The sequence below is a fragment of the Schistosoma mansoni genome, chromosome W (genome assembly GCF_000237925.1).
Source record: "Schistosoma mansoni strain Puerto Rico chromosome W, complete genome".
Lineage (NCBI taxonomy): Eukaryota > Metazoa > Platyhelminthes > Trematoda > Strigeidida > Schistosomatidae > Schistosoma > Schistosoma mansoni.
The window spans coordinates 37,176,296-37,200,104 of NC_031502.1; the positions used below are offsets into that span (position 1 = coordinate 37,176,296).

The following is a 23,809-nucleotide window of genomic DNA, read 5'->3' on the forward strand; positions in this document are numbered from 1 at the left end:
GAGGTTATGGATACTTACTATTAAGAAGTCAAGGACGATATATCTGTCCACTACATATTTATCAGTTGGAAAAGCACACAAAAGCAATTGACCAAACAATGTAGGTGGACTGTAGTCAAAATTGTAGATTAAGTAATATTGGATGGTCTATTCATAATAAGGAATGCCTGGCGATCGCATCACTGAAATGAAAGTCTTCAGACATTATTGTTCATAGTTTGTTCAGAGTCATTAGGGAACCAATTTCTTGAGAAATGAAAGGTTTAAACAAGGCTGTCAGTGGAACTACTATTGTGATAACATTTATTAGAATACTAGTGGTCAAAATAGGAAGCGTGTGACATCCATTTGGCTTATAGCTACTGGACACTTTCAGACTAGTTATGTATTCTTTATAACAACTATGAATCTTTGTTTGTGAACTGACAAGTTTGGAAAATAAATATTCGGTTTCATAAAAAAAATAATGATATAAAAGCAGGATTTAGTTTCTGTGTGTAGGAAAAGTAAGTGGATTTGAGCTCTCTAAATTTGTTGGCTTACTCATAATGCATTTAGCGTCTATTAAAAAAAACACCAATTCAAACTCGAGATAAAAGTAAGTGGAATTTATTTAGTTGATTCTGATTTTATTTGGCAGTATGATGGAAGCCTCTCAATCCAACGAGTCAATCCAAAGTAGGCAGTTTCAAGAAAACTATCCTCCTAAGTTACAAATAGTTTTCACCAACTCCTAAATGGTAAATCTAAGTGAAATTTTTATCAGGTTAATATATCTATAGTTCAACTAAGAGAGGTTTTCTACAGTGAAATAATAATCTGGCTTGCTAAAAATAACGTTCAGGAAGTCAAACATATTAGGTCATCTGATACAATATCCATGAATTGATAAAAAGATTAATAAAGATCATGGGGAAATCCAAAATAATTTTTTGTGAGAAAGACAAGAAAACAGGATTTAACTCATATTTCTCAGCAACTTACAAATATTAGAAGCCAGTCAACAAGATCGCGCTATTGAATTTAATTCTGAAAAGCTAGAATGTAATTATTAGAGGCTAGGTGACTTGACACTTACAGTAAAGTGTCTTAAATGTTAGATAAGGATATGAATATTTTTCTGTCAGTTAACACTCAACGATCGATTACTATGAGCATCCTAGTTCTATCCAAAAACCTCTTTTTTGTTAAAATGGTTAAACGGCTATATCTTTATCCTAAGAATATGTAATTCTTGTCGGAATTACACGTGATTCATTAAATACCTTAAAATTATAGGTAAACCTTACTAACGTGTGTCAACGAGCATAAACAGTTTGTTCGAGGTTTCCAGCTCAGTGATTTCAACCGCTTAAAAATCAAAGAAATGGAAAAAAATATTTCCCACTTTTATTTTATATTTGATTCCACAATTTTTTATTAAATCGCTGGACGATTCATGAGTATTTCGAATCTAACGAAGAAAAGTCACTTAGCAACCCTTTATTATTATTATTATTTATTAACAATTACTTTCAATTGTCTTGAAATTTTGATGAGTTCTATAGTTTCTATATTTTCATAATCTTGTATCAATGTAGAATGTAATTGATGTTGCTTGTTATGTCCGAGATAAATCATACATCGTTAAATAATTGATCATTATAATCAGAAGGGGTTTTGTGGAGATTTCGGTATTTTCATAGTTAAAAATCATGAGTCAATTGTAGCTAGATCACTATGGAAAACCTGGAAGCACTGTTTTCCATGGTAGTATAGCTCCAATTTACTCATAATTTCAACAATGAAAATACTGAAATCTCCACAAAACTCCTTTTGATTATAACCGTATGCTCACTAGTGACTGACTTCAATAGATATTTCCCAAAGTTCTAGTGAGAAGCAGTGACCAATGGAGTTGAACCAGGCCTGTTGTGAGATATCAACCCACTGAAAACAATTAGTGAACGGTTGCTCAACTTCGTGGATTGGCTGAAGTTAGACATTACCAACATCGGATGCCGACTCTGTGGTCTAGTGGTTAAGTACACTGGCTCGAGACTGGTAGGTTCTGGGTTCAAATCTCGCGAGGCGGGATCGTGGATGAGCACTGCTGAGGAGTCTCCTCATAAGACAAAACGGCCGTCCAGTGCTTTCAGGTTTTCCATGGTGGTCTAGCTTCAATTGACTCATGATTTCAACTCTGAAATTGATCATTAATTATTATTTAGGCTTTGCGTTGTAAATATTGATTGAGGAATGATTACGTCATCAAGTTGAGCTGTGTTTTATTCAAAACGCTTTTAGAATAAAATACAAAACAATTAGGTTTATTTACTGTAATATTATATTTAAATTACAATAAATACACGGGTGTCTAAATAATTCATAGTGTCAAGTTTTGACTGTCAAACAAACCAATTCAGTCATCAACTGATTACAGTTAGTATCATTTTTTCCATTTGAATTATTTCCATTATCAAATATTTAATAATTTAATTAAATATTACTTCTGAATAAGATGCATATAATTAAAATGTTATAAATAGAATATAAAAATGATAACGTTTTATTAAACTATCAAATTACTTAATTTGGATTAGTATTAAAGTTTAGAGAAACAAAATATTAATTTTAACAGTTGAGATCATGAATCAATTGAAGCTAAGTCATCATGGAAAACCTAGCAGCACTGGACGGCCGTTATGTCTTATTGTGAAACTGCTCAATAATGTACATCCACGACCATGATTGCAGGATTCGAAACCAAGACCTTCGGTCTCGCGCGTAAACGCTTAGCCTTTAGACCACTGAACCGGCTGGCATCCAGCGGTCTTAATGTCTAACTTCTACTTTAACCTTAATATAATTATATATATGGTAGAGACAACCTTAAATTGTAACAATTAAATGTCTTCTCTTTTACGATGAGTCAGTATTTTCATAGTACACAGTGTTCTATTTCACCATAATCACATCATTACAAAATAAACATATTTACTCTTATAATGGTATCAATCAGAAATTCATTGAAAACTTAAAAGCGTTCAGCAAGTCCTATATAGTTTAAAATCTTAATAGTCATTACTTTTAACCCTAGTTAATTTATAATAATAGACACTAGTTACTTCATTCATTATTCTCAACTTGAATAGATTACATATAAAGTGTTAGGTTTCAAAGGTAAACTAACTCCTAGACTGAATAGTCAATTTGCAAGTCAACGTTACACTTTATTCTAAAGATAATACTTGAATTGATGTCACTTATTAATCGTTCAAATAGAAATTAGTTGCGTCATAGCTATATTATAATACCAAATCATGCATTTCATGTGCTGAAGTAGCCTGCCTGAATATCTGGGCTACCTGTTCCTGCCATCTGGATAGTTCAACAAGTTATCTGTTTTCCTGTTTTTTCTAACACATCACTATGCCTATTAGTCGTATAACCTATTCAGGTGCGTTTGTGAAAAGTTTACGACATTTCGCTGTACAAGCTACAAAAGAGACCAATCAGAGACATCGTGGTTGCTGGCAATATGTATCGAAAAAAGAATATACATTAATCAGATGTCGATTCCTGAACTGCTAACATCTAACTGGCAACCACTCAATACTTATCTCAAGGATCGATCAAGAAATAAGAAAATGAAAACTTGTTGAAATACTTTATGCTGAGAATTCAGTATTGTACCGAAAATATAGTATTGAATAAAGCCAACAAATAATAAAAGTAATAATAATATACATATATAGCTATCAGTTTTTCTATGAAATTAATCCAATACAAAATGTATTTTTCAAAAGGTTTAAAAAAAAATCAAAATAACAGTATCTAACTATTTTGATGGAGTTTTGTTCTCTGATCTGGATGGTTTGTTCGTGAAGCTTTCATCGTCCTTCGGAACGACATCATCAGCACAAACTTTAAGTAGAAGTGCCTTCATCAGCATGTTCTACCAACAAGTGTAAGATACAGACCTCTAATCAACTGCCCATTGGGATGGAGAATAACTGAGTATCTAGCTAATTTTCTTTATTAAAAAGTTTCATACTCAAATTTTTTTCTAATCTTTTTGTAGAAAATAATTAATTAATTATAGGAAAACATAAACTTGTCTCTTTTGTTTTCTCTCTTGTTACATTGTTGATTCTTTTGTTCTTTGTATGTGCTTAAAACTGTTTGTTTATGATGGTGATGATGATTGTGAACAGGAGAATGTTGAATTGCTTAGTGAGAATGTTTATCTGCTCATTATTTTTCTTTATCTTTTCAGTATCTTCATGTAGTTAAAATTTCCATAAGATCATTTATATTTCGATGAGAAAGGTCCATAAGATGTGACTATTTCAGTTTACCTTGAAGTTTCATATTATGCATATTAAACAAAGCAAATAGGTAATTTTTAAAGTCTTTAGATATTCCTTTTTTATCTGGTTAAATAAAGAGACAACCACGTCTGTTGTGAGATAGTAACTCACTGAAGACAATGGTGAACGGTCGCTCAATTTCGTGGGTCGGTTGAAGTTAGACATTAACACTGTTGGATGCCGGCCAGTTCAGTGGTCTAGACGTTAAGCGCTCGCGCGAGAATCTGATAGGTCCTGGGTTCGAATTTCGTGAGGCGGGATCGTGGATGCGCACTGATGAAGAATCCCACACTTGGACCAAACGACCGTCCACTGCTTCAAGGTTTTCCATGGTGGTCTAACTTCAATGGACTCACGCTTTCAACTACATAAATTGCTAAAATCTCCATAAAACCCTTTTCTAAAAATAAATACTGAGAGCATAGGATAATAAAAATATACGATTCATATACATTTTAAAGAAATAGCTAACAGAGACTTAATATGGATAAAAATTTCTTTGAATTGTAAGGTATATGAGGATGTTTGTCTGACTGATAGCGACCGAGTGATAGTTATCCACAAGTTTGAATTACTGAAGTAATTCCTCAATGAACGGATATGAGAAAATAGAACTGCTGATCAGTAGTATATATATCTCATTATATAATAAAATGATACAGTTGGGCATTAAATATTTAGAAAAAAAATCCATGATTAAAATTCATTCAAAATATTAATGAATAAAGGGTTCACAGTTCGTAGGTTATTGAAGAATAGATAGATTTGAGGCTTTGTGATCCGACTCATTTATTTGCTCATCATATTAAACATATCAAAAAAACATGAACCATTTAATGACTACAAAATCGGTAGACATAAATACAACGGTGCTCCTTGATAAAATGACCACATTGATAGCATGACTGAGATTTTTTTTAAAATTAAAAATTCCCGTCATACGTAAACACAGATAAATAAACGAAGAATATATTCCGTTCACTTATTCAGATTGTTAAGCAGAATCCAATATTATCAGAAGGGGTTTTTGTGGAGATTTAGTATTTTCATAGTTGAAAGCCTGAGTCAATTGAAACTAGACCACCATCGAAAACCTGGAAGCAGTGGACGGCCGTTTTGTTCTATTGTGGAACTCCTCAGCAGTGCGCATCCACGACCTCGCTTCGAAAGATTCGAACCTAGGACCTACCAGTCTCGCGCTAGAGCACTTAACCGATAGACCACTGAGCCGGTATCCGGTGGTGTTTATGTCTAACTGTGCATCGCTGAAGAGTCCCAAAATAGGACGAAACGGCCGTCCAGTGCTTCCAGGTTTTCCATGGTGGTCTAACTTCAATGGACTCACGCTTTCAACTATGAGAATCCAATATGTTAACAATGGTGAATAAATCAGTTTTCTCTCAGACATCATACTAATTTCTACAAACCTTTCATTCATGAAGATGCTTCAAATAAGATAATGACTATCGAAATTATATAAATCAGAGAATCCGTTTAAATATTATAAAAAATTCTGTCAATAAAATTTTCAACTATCTTTTTTAACAAATTAATATCATTATCCTTAAAACAATATGATATTTATGGTATGATTTGGCTGTTAATCATTGGTACAGATTAAAACACACCTATTTATTTCACTAACTAAATCCATTATTCAAAATTATATAATTTAAGCACTAACAAGATCAAAACAAATGACTCTTTAATGAATAGACTAAGTAATTAAGTAGAGAGGGAGGAAGCATTACGTAACACAGCATTATATTTATTTTATCTGCAAGATAATCTGAGAAAATACATCCTATGATAATTAATCTACACAATAAACTTACTAATTTGTAAATTACTTACTTACTTACGCCTGTTACCCTTCGTGGAGGACCATAGGCCGCCCACCAACATTCTCCATTCAACCCTGTCCTGGTCAATCCTTTCCAGTTCTTTCCACTTAACATTCATCCTTTTCATATCTGCTTCTATTTCCCGGCGTAATGTGTTCTTTGGTCTTCCGCTATTCTGCTTTCTTTCTGGATTCCAAGTTATGGCTTACCTCGTGATGCAGTTTGATGATTTCCTTAATGTATCCTCGATACACTTGCAACGTCTTTTCTTAATTTACTCTTCAGCTGGAAGCTCGTTTGTCCTCTCCCAGTAAACGCTGTTGCTGATGGTACTTTTATATCATTAGATATTACCATTAAATATAATTAAAACATCATTTTGTCGTTTTAATAAAAAATATATATAAATAATACACTGTCATTCATTTACAACTAGGTAAATAATTACTTGTTGCATGTTGTCTGTTATTAGTGAAATATGGATTTCAATGGAAACTTTTTTATTTTTAAAAAGTAGATCAAGCGAAAATCAACTAAAAACTAGATGTAGGACAAAAACACTGATTGTACAAGGTAATGTATCTGTTTATTTTAAAACTAGATTCTTATCAGAATTACTGAAAAGTACAACTATTGAAGTAAATTTACATTTACAAATATTTTACGGAGGTTACTGTGCCTTTGAACATTTTTCATTGTAAAGTAATTTAGGGTTTCTTTTGGCTTTATGACTATTCATTAATTTGAATCTATTATCATACTCGGGTTCAACTCGAAGAATGTAGGTATCCAAGGGGGCCTGATATCTTCAAATAGTTAAACCGAATTTATTTAAGCCAGTCAGTTTTCACTATGCAATGATCTTCATACACTGAAACAAATGAAGCTTTGTTTAATCTATTTTTTGCCCAATCAACACTCCTCAACTTCTCAATAGTATTTCCAGAATTTCAAAATGAGTTCACTTACTTGTTATTACATAGTTATCACCTACTATATGAGTTTCATGGATTTTCTAGACAATTCGAAGCAGTGATAAAGTGTAAAAATTAAAATAATGAAAAAGTAAAAAAATGCTAATATACTGAAAGGTTAAAGGAATAAAATAGTCATTTTATTGAGGATATCGAATTAAAAGAAAAAGAAAATAAAACAATGGTATAGGCTGTTTTTTTTAACCGAAACCAGTTAGCAAAACATGTAAGCAACTTTAAAGATACTAGTATATCCCTAAGGACTAGAACCTATATCACTCTGTGCTTCAGTCAAGAATGCAACCACTGAGCTATTCGATTGACCATAAGCTTAATACAGAACTGAGATATTTGTAATAACCTATTCAGGTTGAGTCACTTACACTGGAGTTAGATTAACAATTATTAATCAATGATTATTAATCAACAATTGATTCCCAAATAAAGTCTATCATAATCTGACTGTTTATTGCATTAACACTGATAAGCATAAGATCTAATCTATGGAAACCTATTAATTTATTCAAATATCAGAACATCGACCACTACAAAATATAAATACATGTCTTTTTTTTGACTTCCTTTAAAGTATAACACCACCTGATTTTGTTCTGTAAATTTTAGGAATCTAACAATTTCGTGATCACTTAGATAAATATTCAATGGCAAGCAAACTTGTCAATTTAGGTCATTGTAATAAGAGGTTTCCGTCTCGTGCAAGTGTTTTATTCACTTCATAGCAAAAATAACCAAAAAATGTTATAGAATGAGAAAACTAATGAATCCTAAATGTTCTTGATGGACAAAACAAGAGCCGTTAACCTAATAAATTAAACGCTTGAACCTCAACTAATGTTTGAACAAATTTAGATCATTTATCTGTACACGAAATTGAACAAGACAATTAAAAATATAAAACTACACTTAGAAAGTATAAGGAAATAAAGTGAGAATAATTAGAAATGACTGACTTATTTCAATATCGGTCATCGTTTTTGTAAAATGAAGTAGTGATAATTGAAGAGCGTTTTATTTGCATTATCCACATAGAAAATGGAACATTACAATTCATTAGACAGAATATGTTATTAATGGTGATAGAGTAGAAACATCTTTGATTTGGGTGTTATTTATTTTTAGTGAATTAAATGTTTGGCTCTTGTTTAAATCATCCTTATATGGCCTCTGAGATAGTTCAACTGCTGTCCTCTGAACTAAGTAGTTTAATCATGAAGCCGACATTGTTCTACTAAACAAAATCCTCAGCATAAACTTCAATAACAAATGAGGTATTCGGATTTCTCCATTTATTTATTTTAAAACTAAGTTTCATCGTTCGTTTAGGTAAATTTCTTTATTGTTGTCAATTTTATTCTCATAAATAAATGAAGTCATGAAATTTATCAAACCTTATTTGATCTTAAATAAATTTTATTGATCTTTATTCAATGGCAAAATTATTTATTTCTTTAACTAAACTAAATAATTTCATAAGGTTATATTGAGGCAATACGCACAGTATGCACCTATGCCAATTAGAGACGGATCATTTTCAGTCCTAAACATCAATGGAAATATTCAAACGGACAATACTAGGTAAATGATTTCATGTTCAAATGTTAAACTGACAAAAATGTTTAATAAATTAGAAGGTAATTACCCAAAGAAACAATTATTTAAAACTTTAAAACATTTGACTTGATATGAGCTTAAAATGAAAGGAGAATTCGGCAGTTATTTTTTATCGATCAACAATATTCTTCTTACATTGACACCTAATAGATTGAAAAACGTTTATTCCTCAGTCCTCGGGTTTATTGCTCCGGTTTATTGCTCCGGTTTATAGAAAATGTTTTCATTATTCTGTTTCTTAACTGTCATGAAGTCCCTCTTTCTCAAAGTGTTCGATATTATTACAGAGTGTGTAATATACTTTGATTAGTCAACACATTACATCTAGTATACTATTTCGATACGATCACATTGTTTGACTTGCGAATCCGTTTAAAAGTGAATTTCCTCAATATTAGAATAATTTTAAATATGGAAAAACCATTTAAAATGACAGAGCATTAGATCATTATTTTATCTTCATTTAAGTATCCTAACAGGATATGCAATCATAACTCCAAATGAGATCAAACCGAGAATTTCGGAGTCCTGTTGCATGCTTGCCATTTTAGACCACTTCCTAATGGATTTCAGTCATCACTAGTTCCATCAACTTTATTTTAGATATGTGATAATGTACATTTCAGGTGAATTTTATAAAAATATATTTTTATACCCTATACTAGGGTGGGTAAAATAAAGATCAAATATAATCGTTCACTGTAAGACGGTCATACTTAAAATGTTAAAGTATTTGAGGATTTTGTAAAAAGAATGTTTAAATTACTATAATAGGATTCACTGTGTAATTTATTTCTGTTAAAGCTAACACGCTGTATTAAAAATAAAATGTTTGAAAACTATACCCTTTAATCAAAGAGGGAGGGTTGTTGAGATTTTAGTAATTTAACAGTTGATTTCATGAGTCAATTGAAGCTAGACCACTATTGAAAGCCTGGAAGCATTGGACGGCCATTTTGTCCCAGTATGGGACTATTCAGCAACGCGTAATGATGATAACTTTTAAAGATTGGGTATAGTACTCACTTTTTTTCCGAAATAAGTACTGAATAACATAGTTACGTTGAAATATTTGAAATTGTGAGATTATTTTTGTTTAATATTTAAATGTTTTCATTCTTTATAAATAAATACGATATGTTTCATTGTTTAAATAATCTATGATTTTAACTTCAAGAGAACAATTTTAATTTTAAACAATTAATACTTTTTTTTAATCAGAAAAGGCTTTTGTAGAGATTTCAGTAATTTTATAGTTGAAGTCATGAGTCAATTGAAGCTAAACCACCATGAAAAACCTGGAAGCACTGGACAGCCGTTTCGTCCAAGTCTAGGCCTCCTCAACAGTGCGCGTCCGCGATTTTTGCCTCACGAGGTTCGAACCCAGGACCTATCAGTCTCGCGCCTAACCACTAGACGGTGTTAATGTCTAACTTCAACCGATTTACGAAGTTGAACAACCGTTCACTAATTGTTTTCAGTGGGTTTATATCTCACAACAGGCCTGGTTGAACTCCATTGGTCACTGCTTTTCAATAGAACTCCGGAAAATATCTCTTGAACTCAGTCACTAGTGAGCATATGTAGCAGTGATCAGTGGAGTACAATCAGGTCTGTTCTGAGAAATCAATTCACTGAAGACAATGGTGAACGGTTGCTCAACTTCGTGGATCGGTTTAAGTTAGACATTAACGCCGTCGGATGCCGGCTCAGTAGTCTAGTGCTTAAGCGCTCGCGCACTGCTGAGGAGGCCCACACTTAGACGAAACGACCGTCCAGTGCTTTCAGGTTTTCCATGGTGGTTCAGCTTCAATTGACTCATGATTTCAACTATAAAATCACTGAAATCTTCAAAAAAGCCCCTTCTGATAATAATCATATGCTCACTAGTGATTGACTTCAAGGGATATTTTTTAAAATCATTTTTATTAAACTTTTATAATTGTTGATCATTAATGTTTGATATTTACAAACTTTTTAAGGGAAATGTTTTTATTCATTAGTCAAATGGAATTTTGTCGGTCTTTTCTTGATATTTTTTTAAATGAAGAATTTATTTTTATTGCCAGATATATTAGTTTTAAAATAAACATCATCTCATGTTTGTTTTTTAATGTTTATGTTTTCCCAAATCTGCAGCGTTAATCAATGTGTTTTACATGTACTAAAATGTTGTTATTAATTAACTTTTCACAGGTATATTTTCTTCCCATTAAAAGTAATAGGTGATTAAATTCACTTAGTATTGTTTGTTTGAATCTTCCTCTTGATGTTTAGGACTGAAAATGGTCAGTCTCTTATAGGCGTATGTGCATACTGTGCGATTGCCTCGATATGGCCTTAATTCACAAGCATTCTAAGCAGGACGCGCGTCCTGCATTCCATTGCTAGCCACTAACCATCTTTGCTAACAGGTGATTAGTTTAAGTATATTGAGGATATTAAGTTATCAAAATTTAAATAAGCATTATGGATTAGTTTTGATTAATGTGTTTTTAAAATTAAAATGAATAAAAATGTATTTCACTTATTCTACGTATTTATTTCTTGTAATAGAATTTGTGAACAATGCCAGAACAACCCACAGATTATCGTGTAGCTGTATATGGTTCAGGAGGAGTTGGTAAAACATCACTTGTACTTCGTTTTGTACGTGGAACATTCCGTGAGACATATATTCCAACTATAGAAGATACATATAGACAGGTGAACTAACCCTTAACGTCTTAAATTAACTATCATAAATATCGTATATTTCAGTTATTGTCTGTTCATTCAAATTCTTTCAGTTGAATATTTGTGAGCTATATGTTTCATTCTGTGTTCTAATTAATTTATGTAATGACTTTAGAAAATATCTAGTCTACTTGAAAGATTATTCATGAAGTCGTCCGATAACTGTTTTGATCTTGTCAAAATTCATTTTGATTATTTCTATCTGCTATCTGTGAGATTAACTTGCTACGCATGTGCGTGATCCCTATGAACTGAAGAACAACTTCGATTTTCAACATAATAATCAACAAACAGTACATCTACTAATATGGAGTTCTTTTGTGTGTAAAACTATTTGTACTCAACTCTTCTTTTACTATTATTTGACATGATGATAGTGTGTAATGTGAGTTAACAAAAAACTCAAGATCATTAATTGATTAACCGATGTCAAAAGGACTATTTATTCATCCACTAGTCAATTTTATTTCATATTTATTAAGTTGATCCAGATATATAAGGCTAGTTGATCCAGATATCTCAGATTAAAAGTATTAAACTTTAGTCCGTTCATTTAAAATTTAACAGTCAAGTAGAAATGCAATCGTTTTAACAGGTTTTGTGTTCCAATTCAATGCCCACCGTGCTAGCTTCTCTGTAAGGTATCAGTATAAATTATGTACTTAGACGTTTACCATGTTTTTATCTCCACCAGGTCATGCAAAATTAACTGACCAATCACACTGAATTTGTTATTATGTATAGTATGATAAGTAATTAAGCTAAAATTTATAATGCTTAATAATATACTTAAGACATAAAGCAAAATGTTAAGGAAATGTAATTTGTGTTATACGTAGTTTACATACACGACCTCCGTTAGTTCCAGTATCAATTAAATTCAATCAAGAACTATTTGAAAGGTTATATTTCCTGGATTTCTGTTATAAACTTAAAAATTCTAAAGAAAACTTATGACTAGTGTGGTATTTTCTTGAATTTGTAAACATACTGAACAGTTAATATGACCTAAATAAGTCAAATGATAACAATATGGACTTGAATCAACTGAATATGTAGGGAGAAATTGAACATTTTTGTTTCCATATCTGACACCAATTGAATAGTATGAATGATTGTTATCGAAATAAATATCCCAGCTACCCTTGTATATAATCATCGTATTGAATCTCGTTAGTGAATAACGGAATAAAATGAGCCAAATACGAGAATGGGTTTTGAATACATGTATTTCTTACAATCGTTGATCTGGACGGACAATCAGGGAAACGAAGAGAAGGGAGCGAAGCGAAACGAAATGAAGCACAGTGGAGATGGAGAGTGAGCCAACTCTATTTGACCGAGAGTGACGCGATATTTATAGTCTGACCAAAAATAAATTACAGACGAGTAATAAATAGGGCAAGGAATTAACACACATACGATCATGTAAAAAAAACAGTCAGCGTTAATAATTGAATAATTGACAATGTCAAGATCTGACTTGAGGAGAATGAATAAATTGGTCTATCCAGAAGCTAGAATAACCTATTTGTGCTTGACATGGTACAATCCACTACAGAAAATATCATCTAGATAATGCAAAACATGTTAGTCTCATTCATCAGCAGACAAGCAACATAGAAGAATAGGTAATATAGCAAGAAAATATCACTAGTCATATTTACAAATGTGTTAGTCATATTCAAAGTAGAGCTTGCCATACACTGATCTGTCATAGTTTATTTGGTTTGATTATATCATGTTTTATATATTTAAAGAAAGAGATTTAAGTATACATTTTTCGTGATGTGAAATGTTAACTAATTAGTTGATCATATATTTGAAAACCTCTGCTATGGCCATGTTCATCTAGTTGTTTAATGATGATATCTTAAAGAAACTAAAGAATCTCCGTTATTTCTAACTATCTTAGACTAACGATAGTGATCAATTACGCAATTTAGCTTAACATCAAACAAATTACAAGTATGTAAAACAATCAATTAAGGATATTAATAATCAATTATAGATTTTAGTTTTCTATTATTAATTAAAATAGGTTTGTAACAACGATTGTTGTTAGCCCAAACATCACTGAACAGTACTAGGGATTGAATGACTTTCATTTTGGTTTATAAAATAATTGATAATATAGACTACTGAGTTAATAAGTCCGTGTTTATGAGATAATGTACATACCGTGAAATCTAACAGTTGGAAATCTATGGCCATTTAGAAGAATGTTTACGTATGGAACAGAACTTTTGGAGTCCTTATTTTACATTGAATAATCTACATAAGTATTTTATTTGAATAATAATTAAAGTATTCTCTTAATACACGAAGATAAAAACCCATGGTCTTTTATGTCACTTAACCTAATTATATATTTATTCATACATATCAGAACTGAAAATAAGTAAATGTATCCATTACTTGAATTAAAACAAACCCATAACAGTTTAAATTCACTTTGTATTGTTTGTTTGAATCTTCTCAATGATGTTTAAGACTGCAACTGGTCAGTCTCCTATTGCATTATGTGTAAACTGTGCGTATCGCCTCGACATAGACTTAATTCAGAAGCATCAATAGGAAGATTCAAACAAACAATACTAAGTGAATACAAACTTCACCTCATTGCACAAGCAAGTGGCTATCAGGACTCAGTAGCTGTGTGGATAACGCGATGGTGTTTGAAGCGAAAGGTACTGGGTTCGAGTCCTAGAGTGAACATCAATTCTGACATGCAGGTACATCCAGCTGATGAGTCCCAAATAGGACGAAACGCGCATCCTGAATTCCCCTGCTAGCCACTATCCATCTTTGCTCACAATAACAGTTTATCTCTAATTCAATGAATACATTGAATAAAATAAAAATTGAAACTGTTTACATAATCAATACATCTCTAACTATTCATAATCAAACAAATATAATTAATCATACTTATAATACTTGAATTTAACTGGTAAGTAGTATTCTTAAAAAGAAGGACCTAACTGAAAGTCATATGCCCTTAAAAAAGAATATTAACGAAGTTTCAGATTAAAAAAACAAACTTTTTAATTATCATCCAATTAGGATAACAGTTTTGAAAGCCTTTTGAGAAATAAAAAAATAATTAATTAGGTCAGAAATTTATTTTTTTTTTAAAAAAAAAAAGAAAAAGAAAATAAATTTACGTAGTAGTTAAGTCCAGTTTAAGTTCAGAATTTCTTAACTAACTAAAAAGTCAAAAGTATATTTTAAAAAGTTCATCACCCCACTCAAACAAAATAAAAAAAATTAGAAAGAGAAATTTCAACCAGAAAGAAAAGAAATATAAACGATATAATCTATCAGGTGAAAACTCTTATCATTTTTACCATTTAAAGAAAATAATAACTTAAACTATGTTATTCATTCGAATCATAAAGAAATAACTGAATAGAAGATTAGGTTTGGCTATTTGAAATAAAAAAAGAACAGACATTATTCAAGGTGATCAATGTCATGTGTATCAGGTTCTTTTTAGTGCAGATTAAATCTTATTGACTAAGTTGTAATGTGGCCAATAGCCTAGGTGACTCAACATTGTGTACACCATGTTGAGATGAAATGGTGGTTGGAGGTAGTTGACAGGATACCCTGGACGTAGGTTTCGTGCTATTTTAGCACTCGTCAGCAAGGTGTACCTGTATTCTTGAGAAAACTGATGCTTCCTGATGGAATCGATCCTTTATCACTCAGCTACACTATCAGAGATGTTACCACTGTGCTATCCGGGCCGCGACCGACCTCCTGTAAGAGTGAGATTTATTTACAATTGGTTGATCACTGGGTGGTGGGAAAGAACTGACGCTCCCTCAAGATTCGAGGTGCAGCTTGCTGACTAGTGCCAAAATAGCACGAAACCTAGGTTCAGGGTTTTCCTGTCGACTACCTCTAACCACCATCTCAAGGTGTCCTGTGTTATTTAAATATTCTACCCTTTTTATGAAACAAGTATTTATTTATTAAAGTGAAATAATAGTTAGTAGTGAAATCCAACGGTCGTATGAAGGGTTTTGGTTATTTCAATGTACTTGCACTCCATTGTTGATTTTCACTCTGACACTTGAACTTAGTACCTTACACTTCAAACCTAAATGAGTTATTATTTGGGCTTTTGAGTCCAGATAGTCATTGACTTATTCAACAGATATGTATATTATTAGTAAAAACTTGAATCTTCACATTAATGTTACTAGTCACTGATCAGTCCCTTATCAAGTGACTTATTAGTTGCAATCGTAAACATCTAAAACAAGAAAATTAAAATCCTTATAAAATAGAGGTTTTACTTTTCCTAAAAAGTAAGCCTGATTTTATCTTCCATCCAAAACAAAATCGATTGAAATGAGAATAACTTAAAGGAATTCCATTGATCACTTGTCCTTACTGTTAGGATATAGTTCTTAAACCCACAGTCAACAAAACACAACAAATAAAAATGCAATAGATTATCTTGAGTTCCTACAACTTGATTTAATGAACGAAACTGTAACATATCTGCGTTAATTTCCTTATCTGAAGATGTTATGGGGCTTGTTATATAGAAATCATTGCTAAACCTACCACAATTAGCTCATTAGAAATGAATACTTCAGCTTTATTGAATGATTGTGACCTGTGAATTCAAGTGAAGGATAAGATAATGATTTACCAATGACGGTGAATGTGATCCTTTCTCTATTATTGGATGATTGAAGTTAAAGCATTAGATTTTAATTTGTAATGTTGGTTGCTATGACAAGCCCACATAGCTTAATCTAGCTTCGAGGTAGTCCAATTTATTCATCCTTCTTGAGCCACATTTTGACCTTTTTAATTATTCACTTGTCAACCTTGACTTTTTTATGTGAGTACATATGTGTGCATTGCCTATCTTACTCATCACATGTCTATAGCTTATTTTTGTCTGACCATAAATATTGAGTACCGCTTAATTAAAGTGAGCTGGCTCACACGCCTTACCCACCGCGTGTCATTTAGTTTCGCTTCGTTTCTTTAATCGTTTGTCTGGATCAATCATTGTATCAAATATACGTATTCGAAATCCATTCTCGTATTTGACTTATTTTCATTCCATTATTCACTAATTTGATTTAAGTCAATGATTATATACGGGAATTAAAGAAATGTATGTTTCTATAGCAATCATCCTACGATATAACTGGAGTCAGATAATGGGCCACTAAAAATTCAACATTCTTTGTATTACCAAACAAACTGAAATATCAGGGTACATTTCAATGTTGTTTGCTAATTGAACATTAACAAATAGTTGAATACTACCTTAGTACGATGGTGGTTGGAGGTGGTCAACAGGAAACCCTGGACACGGGTTTCGTGCTACTTGGCACTCGTCGGCAAGGTGTACTTGTAATCTTGAGGGAACTGGTGCCCCCTGACGGATTTGATCCCGTATCACTCTGCTTCACAGTCAGAGACGTTACCACTGAGCTACTCGGGCCGCGACCGATCGATAGCATTCGATCAGCAGTAAGAAAGACTTGACACGCATGACATTGATCACCACCTAGTGATCAATCAATTGTGACTACCTTAGTACACTTATCTAATTCTATTTAACTATTTTGATAGATTTCGAGATCTCTACTTTGTAAAATTACTATTTTATTTATTATATTAATCGTAATCAAACAATGAAAAAAACATTGACAAACTGGTCGATTAGGCAACCAAAAACGAAAACAAACTAAAAGAAAAGAAAAAAAACGAAGTTGAATTTAATTTAAAAAAATAGAGAGAAAACTTAATCTTATGTAACCCCCTAAGTAAATATAGTTTGTTTTTTTGTTTTCAAAATATTTATGTAATTTGATAAAAGTTTACCTTTTAATTCATTTTTTTGGTGGGTGGGGGAAACAAAAGTACATTATAACGAAATAGATAGGAAAAAATAAAGAAGAATTTTATTCAATGAAAAAAGATTATTCTCTAATAATTATTATTATATAGGAAGCTTATTTCAATAATATAAACATCCTATTTAATATGTTATTTCCTTCAATGAAAATAATATTAAGAAGCCTATATCTATCATTGTCAGATATTTCTAGACGTTGTCAAGGTAACAAAAACATCTAAATGTTACCCAAACATATAAGATTTCAATCTTTCTAACTCAATGAAAAATAAATAAAGAAAATTGATTGATTTTAAAAAGATCAGTGTATATTGTGATGTATAAACTTATAGACAACTGATTAATTACTCAATCAATTCGGTAAATATGTTTTATTTTTAAAACAATGTTGAAGGAAATACTACATTTGACAAGTACTTCAATAAATTCTACAGAAGCTACACGTATCCAAACCTATAACCCTGGTTTATATGTCCAGAAAAATGTCGTGGTATTTTTGTCCTTTCTTAGACTAGATATGTCTTAATAAACAATGTTACTGAGTTCTCCACATCCTCTACTCGTTTGTTATTCTTTATCACTTTTCTGTTATATTACTCACTATTTGAAAATCTGAACAATTTTTATCATACACCCTTAATAATCTCCAGTGATTGTTATTTTAAAGTCTATTTATCAAAGTATGACCTGCTTCCTGTTTTCAATAACTGATTTGATGGTCAAATTCATTTTATATTCTTTGTCTGAATCTTATCATTGATATTCACGACTGCAATTGATCAGTCTCTTATTGGCACATGTGCATACTGTGCGGATTGCCTCGATATTACCTTAAGTCACAAACATCATAAGTAAATATGAGTGGTGGCCAGCAATGGAGTCCAGGACGCGCGATTCATCCTATTTGGGACTCGTCAGCTGGATGTACCTGCATGTCAGAATTGATGTTCACCATGGGACTCGAATCCAGCATCGTTCGCTTCAAACACCATCGCGTTATCCACTTAGCTAGTGAGTCCGGATAGTCAATAGCTTATATAATGGGGTGAAGTTTAAATTCTTTTTCGTATTGTTTGTCTGAATCTTCACATCGATGTGTAGAACTGCAATTAATCAGTCAGTTATTCGTGATGATCATCTGACAACCAATATTATTCGTCTTACTTTTGATATGAATAAACTGCGATAACAGGAGTTTTCGGTTAGTGATGTGAAATAACTAAACATCTCAAATAGGATGAAACTTAAATCTTAAATTCCACTGCTAGCCACCATCCATCTTGATTAGAACTTTTATTAATTTGTTATCTCCATCACTATCAGCAGTACACCTGTATCCTGACCATCGACTTATACATTTTACTTATTATGAGAAGATATGCAATCTAATTCACTGTGATCAATGACTCATAAATTGCCTTGACTGATTTAATATTTCACATATAAATGTATAAATACTCATGTAGCCTAATGACGATCTAAGTGGAAACTTTCTTGTTCACTTGTATGTATTGTTCTGATGTAAAACAAAATTTGTCCCTATATGCCACATCGAAATATAATCAATAAACACTTGTGTGGTGTTTTACTAAACACACTATCAATTTTCAATATAGTTATTTACTAGGCGAAACAGAGAAATGTATGCAATGTTTAATTATTTCTTCGAAATTCAATATCAATTTTATTAAAGGCGGTAAATTACATCAATACATATGTGTTATCATCCCACATTTCTTAATACAGTTTAATTTAATGATAATCAACAGTTTAGAGCCGTGGAGATTATTGGGTTTTTATTGAGATCATGGACCGATCAATATTATACCACTACTGAAAACCTAGAAGGACTGGATGGCTGTTTCGTCCTAGAATATAACAACATATTATATACAGGAACGCTTAATCATATATACAAATAACCAGAAAATTGATTTACCCCCATTAGAACATACACATTATTCTTACGAAAGTATTTTCATGAAAAAATAACTTTTGCGGTTTACAATATGAGAATCAATATATCCATTATTTTGCTCAAAAAATGAATAAACAATCCTTTAGAAGTGTAAGCAAATATAGATAGTGGCTAGCAGTGGAATTCAGGACGCGCGATTCATCCTATTTGGGACTCGTCAGCTGGATGTACCTGCATGTCAGAATTGATGTTCACCATGGGACTCGAATCCAGCATCGTTCGCTTCAAACACCATCGCATTATCCACACAGCTACTGAGTCCTGATAGCCACTTGCTTGTGCAATGAGGCGAAGTTTGTATTCACTTAGTATTGTTTGTTTGAATCTTCCCATTGATGTTTAGGATTGCAACTGGTCAGTCTCTAATTGGCATATGTGCATACTGTGCGTATTGCCTCGATATAGACATAATTTACAAGCATTGTAAGCAAAGATGGATAGTGGCTAGCAGTGGAATCCAAAACGCGCGTTTCGTCCTATTTGGGGCTCGTCAGCTGGATATACCTGCATCTCAGAGTTGATGTTCACTCTGGGAATCGAACCCACTATTCACCTATGTTTACAATGCTTGTGAATTAGGGCAATATCGAGGCAATACGCACAGTATGCACATATGCCAATAAGAGACTGACCAGTTGCAGTCCCAAACATCAAGAGGAAGATTCAAACAAACAATACTAAGTGAATTTAATCCTTTAGAATACTGTCAGAATAAAATCACTATCTATTACCCAATTTGCCTACTTTTCAAGCAATCATATAGAAAACAGAATTCATTTTCTTTTCCGTCCACTGAATATTATGCATAATGAACAATTTTATGTAAAGAATACACCACTACTAATGTTTTTTATCAAGTTTCTTTTTTCGATTTGACCAAAATATTTATCAAGTTATCGATTTCTGGCTAGATTACTATAAATAATTTTTGATAAATGATAGTAACCATGATAGAAAGATAAATAGACAAGTATTTACAGAATAATTTACGTTACATTGTATCAAAAAAATTAATTCATAGATGAATTCTCTTTGTATTTGTCCAATGCTTGGTAATTTTCCTACTTGATTATTAAGTCTGTTACAATTATGCTCAGATAAGCGTCTATTTCTGGCAAACACCAACTTTAAACAAAAGGAGAAACATTATCTAACGTGGCGACCTCCACGATCGATAAATCGATGATCTCAAATAGATCACATTGAGATTAGCCATCATTGGAGGAGCTTGATAGAAAATTGTTGCTCATTCTGGAGCAAATGTTTTGACTCGGATCATTCTCTAGTTTGAGCACGTATTTACCTACATTTTACTAGACGTAGGAAAGCCATAGCAAAAAACCCCCTTAGAGTTCAACCTAATGATAAAGAAGTTAAGAATATATTTTAGAAACAACTAAAGAAGGAATTAGTCGGTAGTGGAAATGATATTCGCCCCGATGTAGTTCGGTGTTTTTTTCAAAAAGCTGTGGAAACAGCCATGATATCTACCAGTAACTTGGACCAAAAGGTTACAAAAATTCAGTGAATTTTATTGACGTTTACAGCACTGATAGATGCTTGGAAATTTATCCCGTCTAGGTCTAAACAAGATAAAGTGCAGAGACAGCTTAAACATGGGCTGATAAAAAGCCTACATAATGATCTTGAGCAATGGTGGGTGGCCAAAACAGAGGAGATGGGAAAAGCAGCAGCCATAGTTAACCGTAGATAAATGTTCAGACTTATCAAGAAACAAGTATTAAAAATCCGGCTATCTCTGGAACTATCTAGGAAAGAGATGGAACTACTATTCACTATCAGTTCAGGTGATTGAAGTGATGAGCAGATCACTTTAGGGGGCCTTTCAATTGGCCTTCAGTCACACTTCAGTTACCCACCGTCTACAAGCAACAAGAATCACAAACCGATGTAAGTCCTCCGACCCTTTGTGAGAATGAAAACTCTACGGGCAATCAAAATCGAAGGTGAGCAGTAAGGTCTTCTGGATTAACCCCTGAAATCTTTAAGGATGGTGATCCAGTTTTAGCAATTAGATTAACTGAGATCTTGGAGCTAGATTTAATCCCATCTGACTGGTGAAGATGAGAAATCGGATGACGAGGTAGCAAATCCTCATCAACCGAGTTAGCTGGAACATGTGTTACATATTCTCAACCACCACCTACCTTGACAGGTGATTTTATTTGGTGTGGGAGTGTTCTTGAGGAAAGCTAAAAGTGGCCAAACCGAAACATGACATTAGTCTATGAAGTCAGTTACAATTGGACTTACCCACGTTAATAGGTATAGACTACATGGTTAGGGTCCACATGATTATCGCAGCAAATGTTCAAAGACTTTGAATGTCATGGCTCAAAATCGTTTGCGATGGTGCAGATGCATCTATTCTCTATCTTTCTTTAAATTCTGAGCTTCTAAATTCATCATGACAAGTTATGTGTTTTTATTTCACTAACTTATATTTTCTTCTCGAATCGTATTTTCGGTGCTTTAACTATTCTGCTACCACCCCTACTGTTACTAACTCTACTCTTCCGAGATTCGACTTGACAACTTCATCTCTCCGTGCAAATCGGGTATGGAAACTTGAACCAATCTACGCATGTACAGGTTTTAGGTTATGACTAGCTAACAGGTAGATACAATAAACCAACAGAGAAAGGAACAGATAATTTTTAAATCAAATTGTTTTGCTTCATCTTAAATGTGAATATTATGTTGTACTCACTGCAATTATTATTGTCAGCTTGTATAATTGAAGACAGCTGATCAATTGTTGTGAATTGATAGCTTACCTACTATAAAATACTAACCTTAGTGAACAACTTGTTTATAAAACCTATTCTATTTAATTTTTATATGATCAGACTGGCTAGGGAAGAACTGATCATTGTAAAATAATATTTATTATAATGAAACTGATTTTAAACTACTCTCCACTGAGTTGTCTGATTAAATAGAAACGATATTACCAAAGAGTTTATATCAAGGAAATGAAACTATTCTAGTTAGAGTTGTGATAAACATTTTGGACTTAAGTTTACTTATCTCAACGTTACTGACAAAAAAGAATAGATAGTTTACTGCGAAACGGACAAATCAATAAGGTTGAATTGAGAATAAGGATATGATTTGCTTTAACTTTATCCTTCATTTATTACTCCTTGAATAGAAAAAGATCTTAGTTTCAAATCATTATTTAGACAAGGTATCAAGAAAGGGAATGATTGAACGTCCAATGTTTTATCATTGTTCAGCTTAAATTATGTTAATTGACAGTTATATTCTGTGTAAGTGTGCTATTGTGGTGTGGTCTACTTATATCCATATAAGTAGTATATGGTGTTGGTCAGACATAGAATGTATTTTGACAGAAAACCGATGAGGAAAGAACTGAAACGAAGCGCAATCGGTAGGAAATTGCATGAACAATGAAATTAGAGAAGAAACGGTGAAGATTGAGACAATTGCTTGTTAATTTGCAAATTGACTGTTCATTGTATGGTTGTCAGAATTTACTGAGATAGTCTGTAATTTTACTTAGACACATGCGATTGTCCCCAGTCGTGTTCTGTTCACTACACTATTAAGTAGATAAATGTATTAAAACGACTGTGATTTTTAAAAACCTTTAAGGATTAGCTTAACGTTTTAATGCTTGTTTTTCAGCTTAAATTTCAATTAAAGATATTATATTAAACTAGCAGACGATGTTTTTTTTCTTTTATGATAAGATTTGAAACTCAGTACAAAATCTAAATTCACCCCCCCCCTTTTAATCGACTGTAATGAATCAACCATAGAAACTGTATTCAAATGAGATTTTTAGCTCGTTATCATATATATATGGTATCGTTCTCGTTTTGAAACTTAGTGTTTCTGAATAGTCTGGATAGATCTCCAGGACAAATATATTAATTTAGTGCTTCTGAGTTCTTTTCAATATAAGATAATGGTCTTATGCTGTTAAATAATCTTAAATTTATTTTAGCCTATACAAATTCACATAGAAATGTCTAGGCATACTGAGTTAATGTGATTGAAGTGGAACTAAATGCTATTTATCTGTAAAAAGATAATGAAGAGTGTCTTAGTTATAACATTAAACACTTGCATATTCTTCAATATCTAATTACTTCCGAATACAAAAGTAATATTCAACTCAGATTGATTCTATGGATTTCTTATCATTCAAAGAATGTTACACGAATGATCACATTATCTTCAGCTATGTTAAACGTGAGTCTTCTACTCACTAATGAAAGTAGATAATGACTTTTTCATATCTCTAATTGAGTGAATTTAGAAATGTTACTAATCGGATCCCAGTCCACTGACCTAAACTATAAGTGTTCACCCCAAGCCTTGAGTTGCTGACTTCCTCATTGAGGTCG

The 23,809-nt window shown here is 32.3% G+C and overlaps 1 protein-coding gene and 2 non-coding genes across 3 annotated transcripts; 2 read left to right on the plus strand and 1 right to left on the minus strand.

Annotated features, from left to right (window-relative positions):
* Positions 1–2,003: 2,003 nt before the first annotated feature.
* Smp_tRNA_00997_Pseudo_CGA.1.1 lies at positions 2,004–2,073 on the plus strand. The gene has a single exon. It is a non-coding gene (tRNA).
* Positions 2,074–11,370: 9,297 nt separating this feature from the next.
* Smp_045990 (diras family, GTP-binding ras-like) lies at positions 11,371–22,677 on the plus strand (the record flags this gene model as incomplete). The annotated part of the gene is made up of 2 exons (XM_018789580.1): positions 11,371–11,508; positions 22,588–22,677. The coding sequence occupies 2 exons, from the start codon at positions 11,371–11,373 to the stop codon at positions 22,675–22,677; spliced, it is 228 nt and encodes a 75-aa protein (XP_018655008.1).
* On the minus strand, positions 16,947–17,017 carry Smp_tRNA_01831_Pseudo_GTG.1.1. Its single transcript has one exon. It is a non-coding gene (tRNA).
* Positions 22,678–23,809: the final 1,132 nt, after the last annotated feature.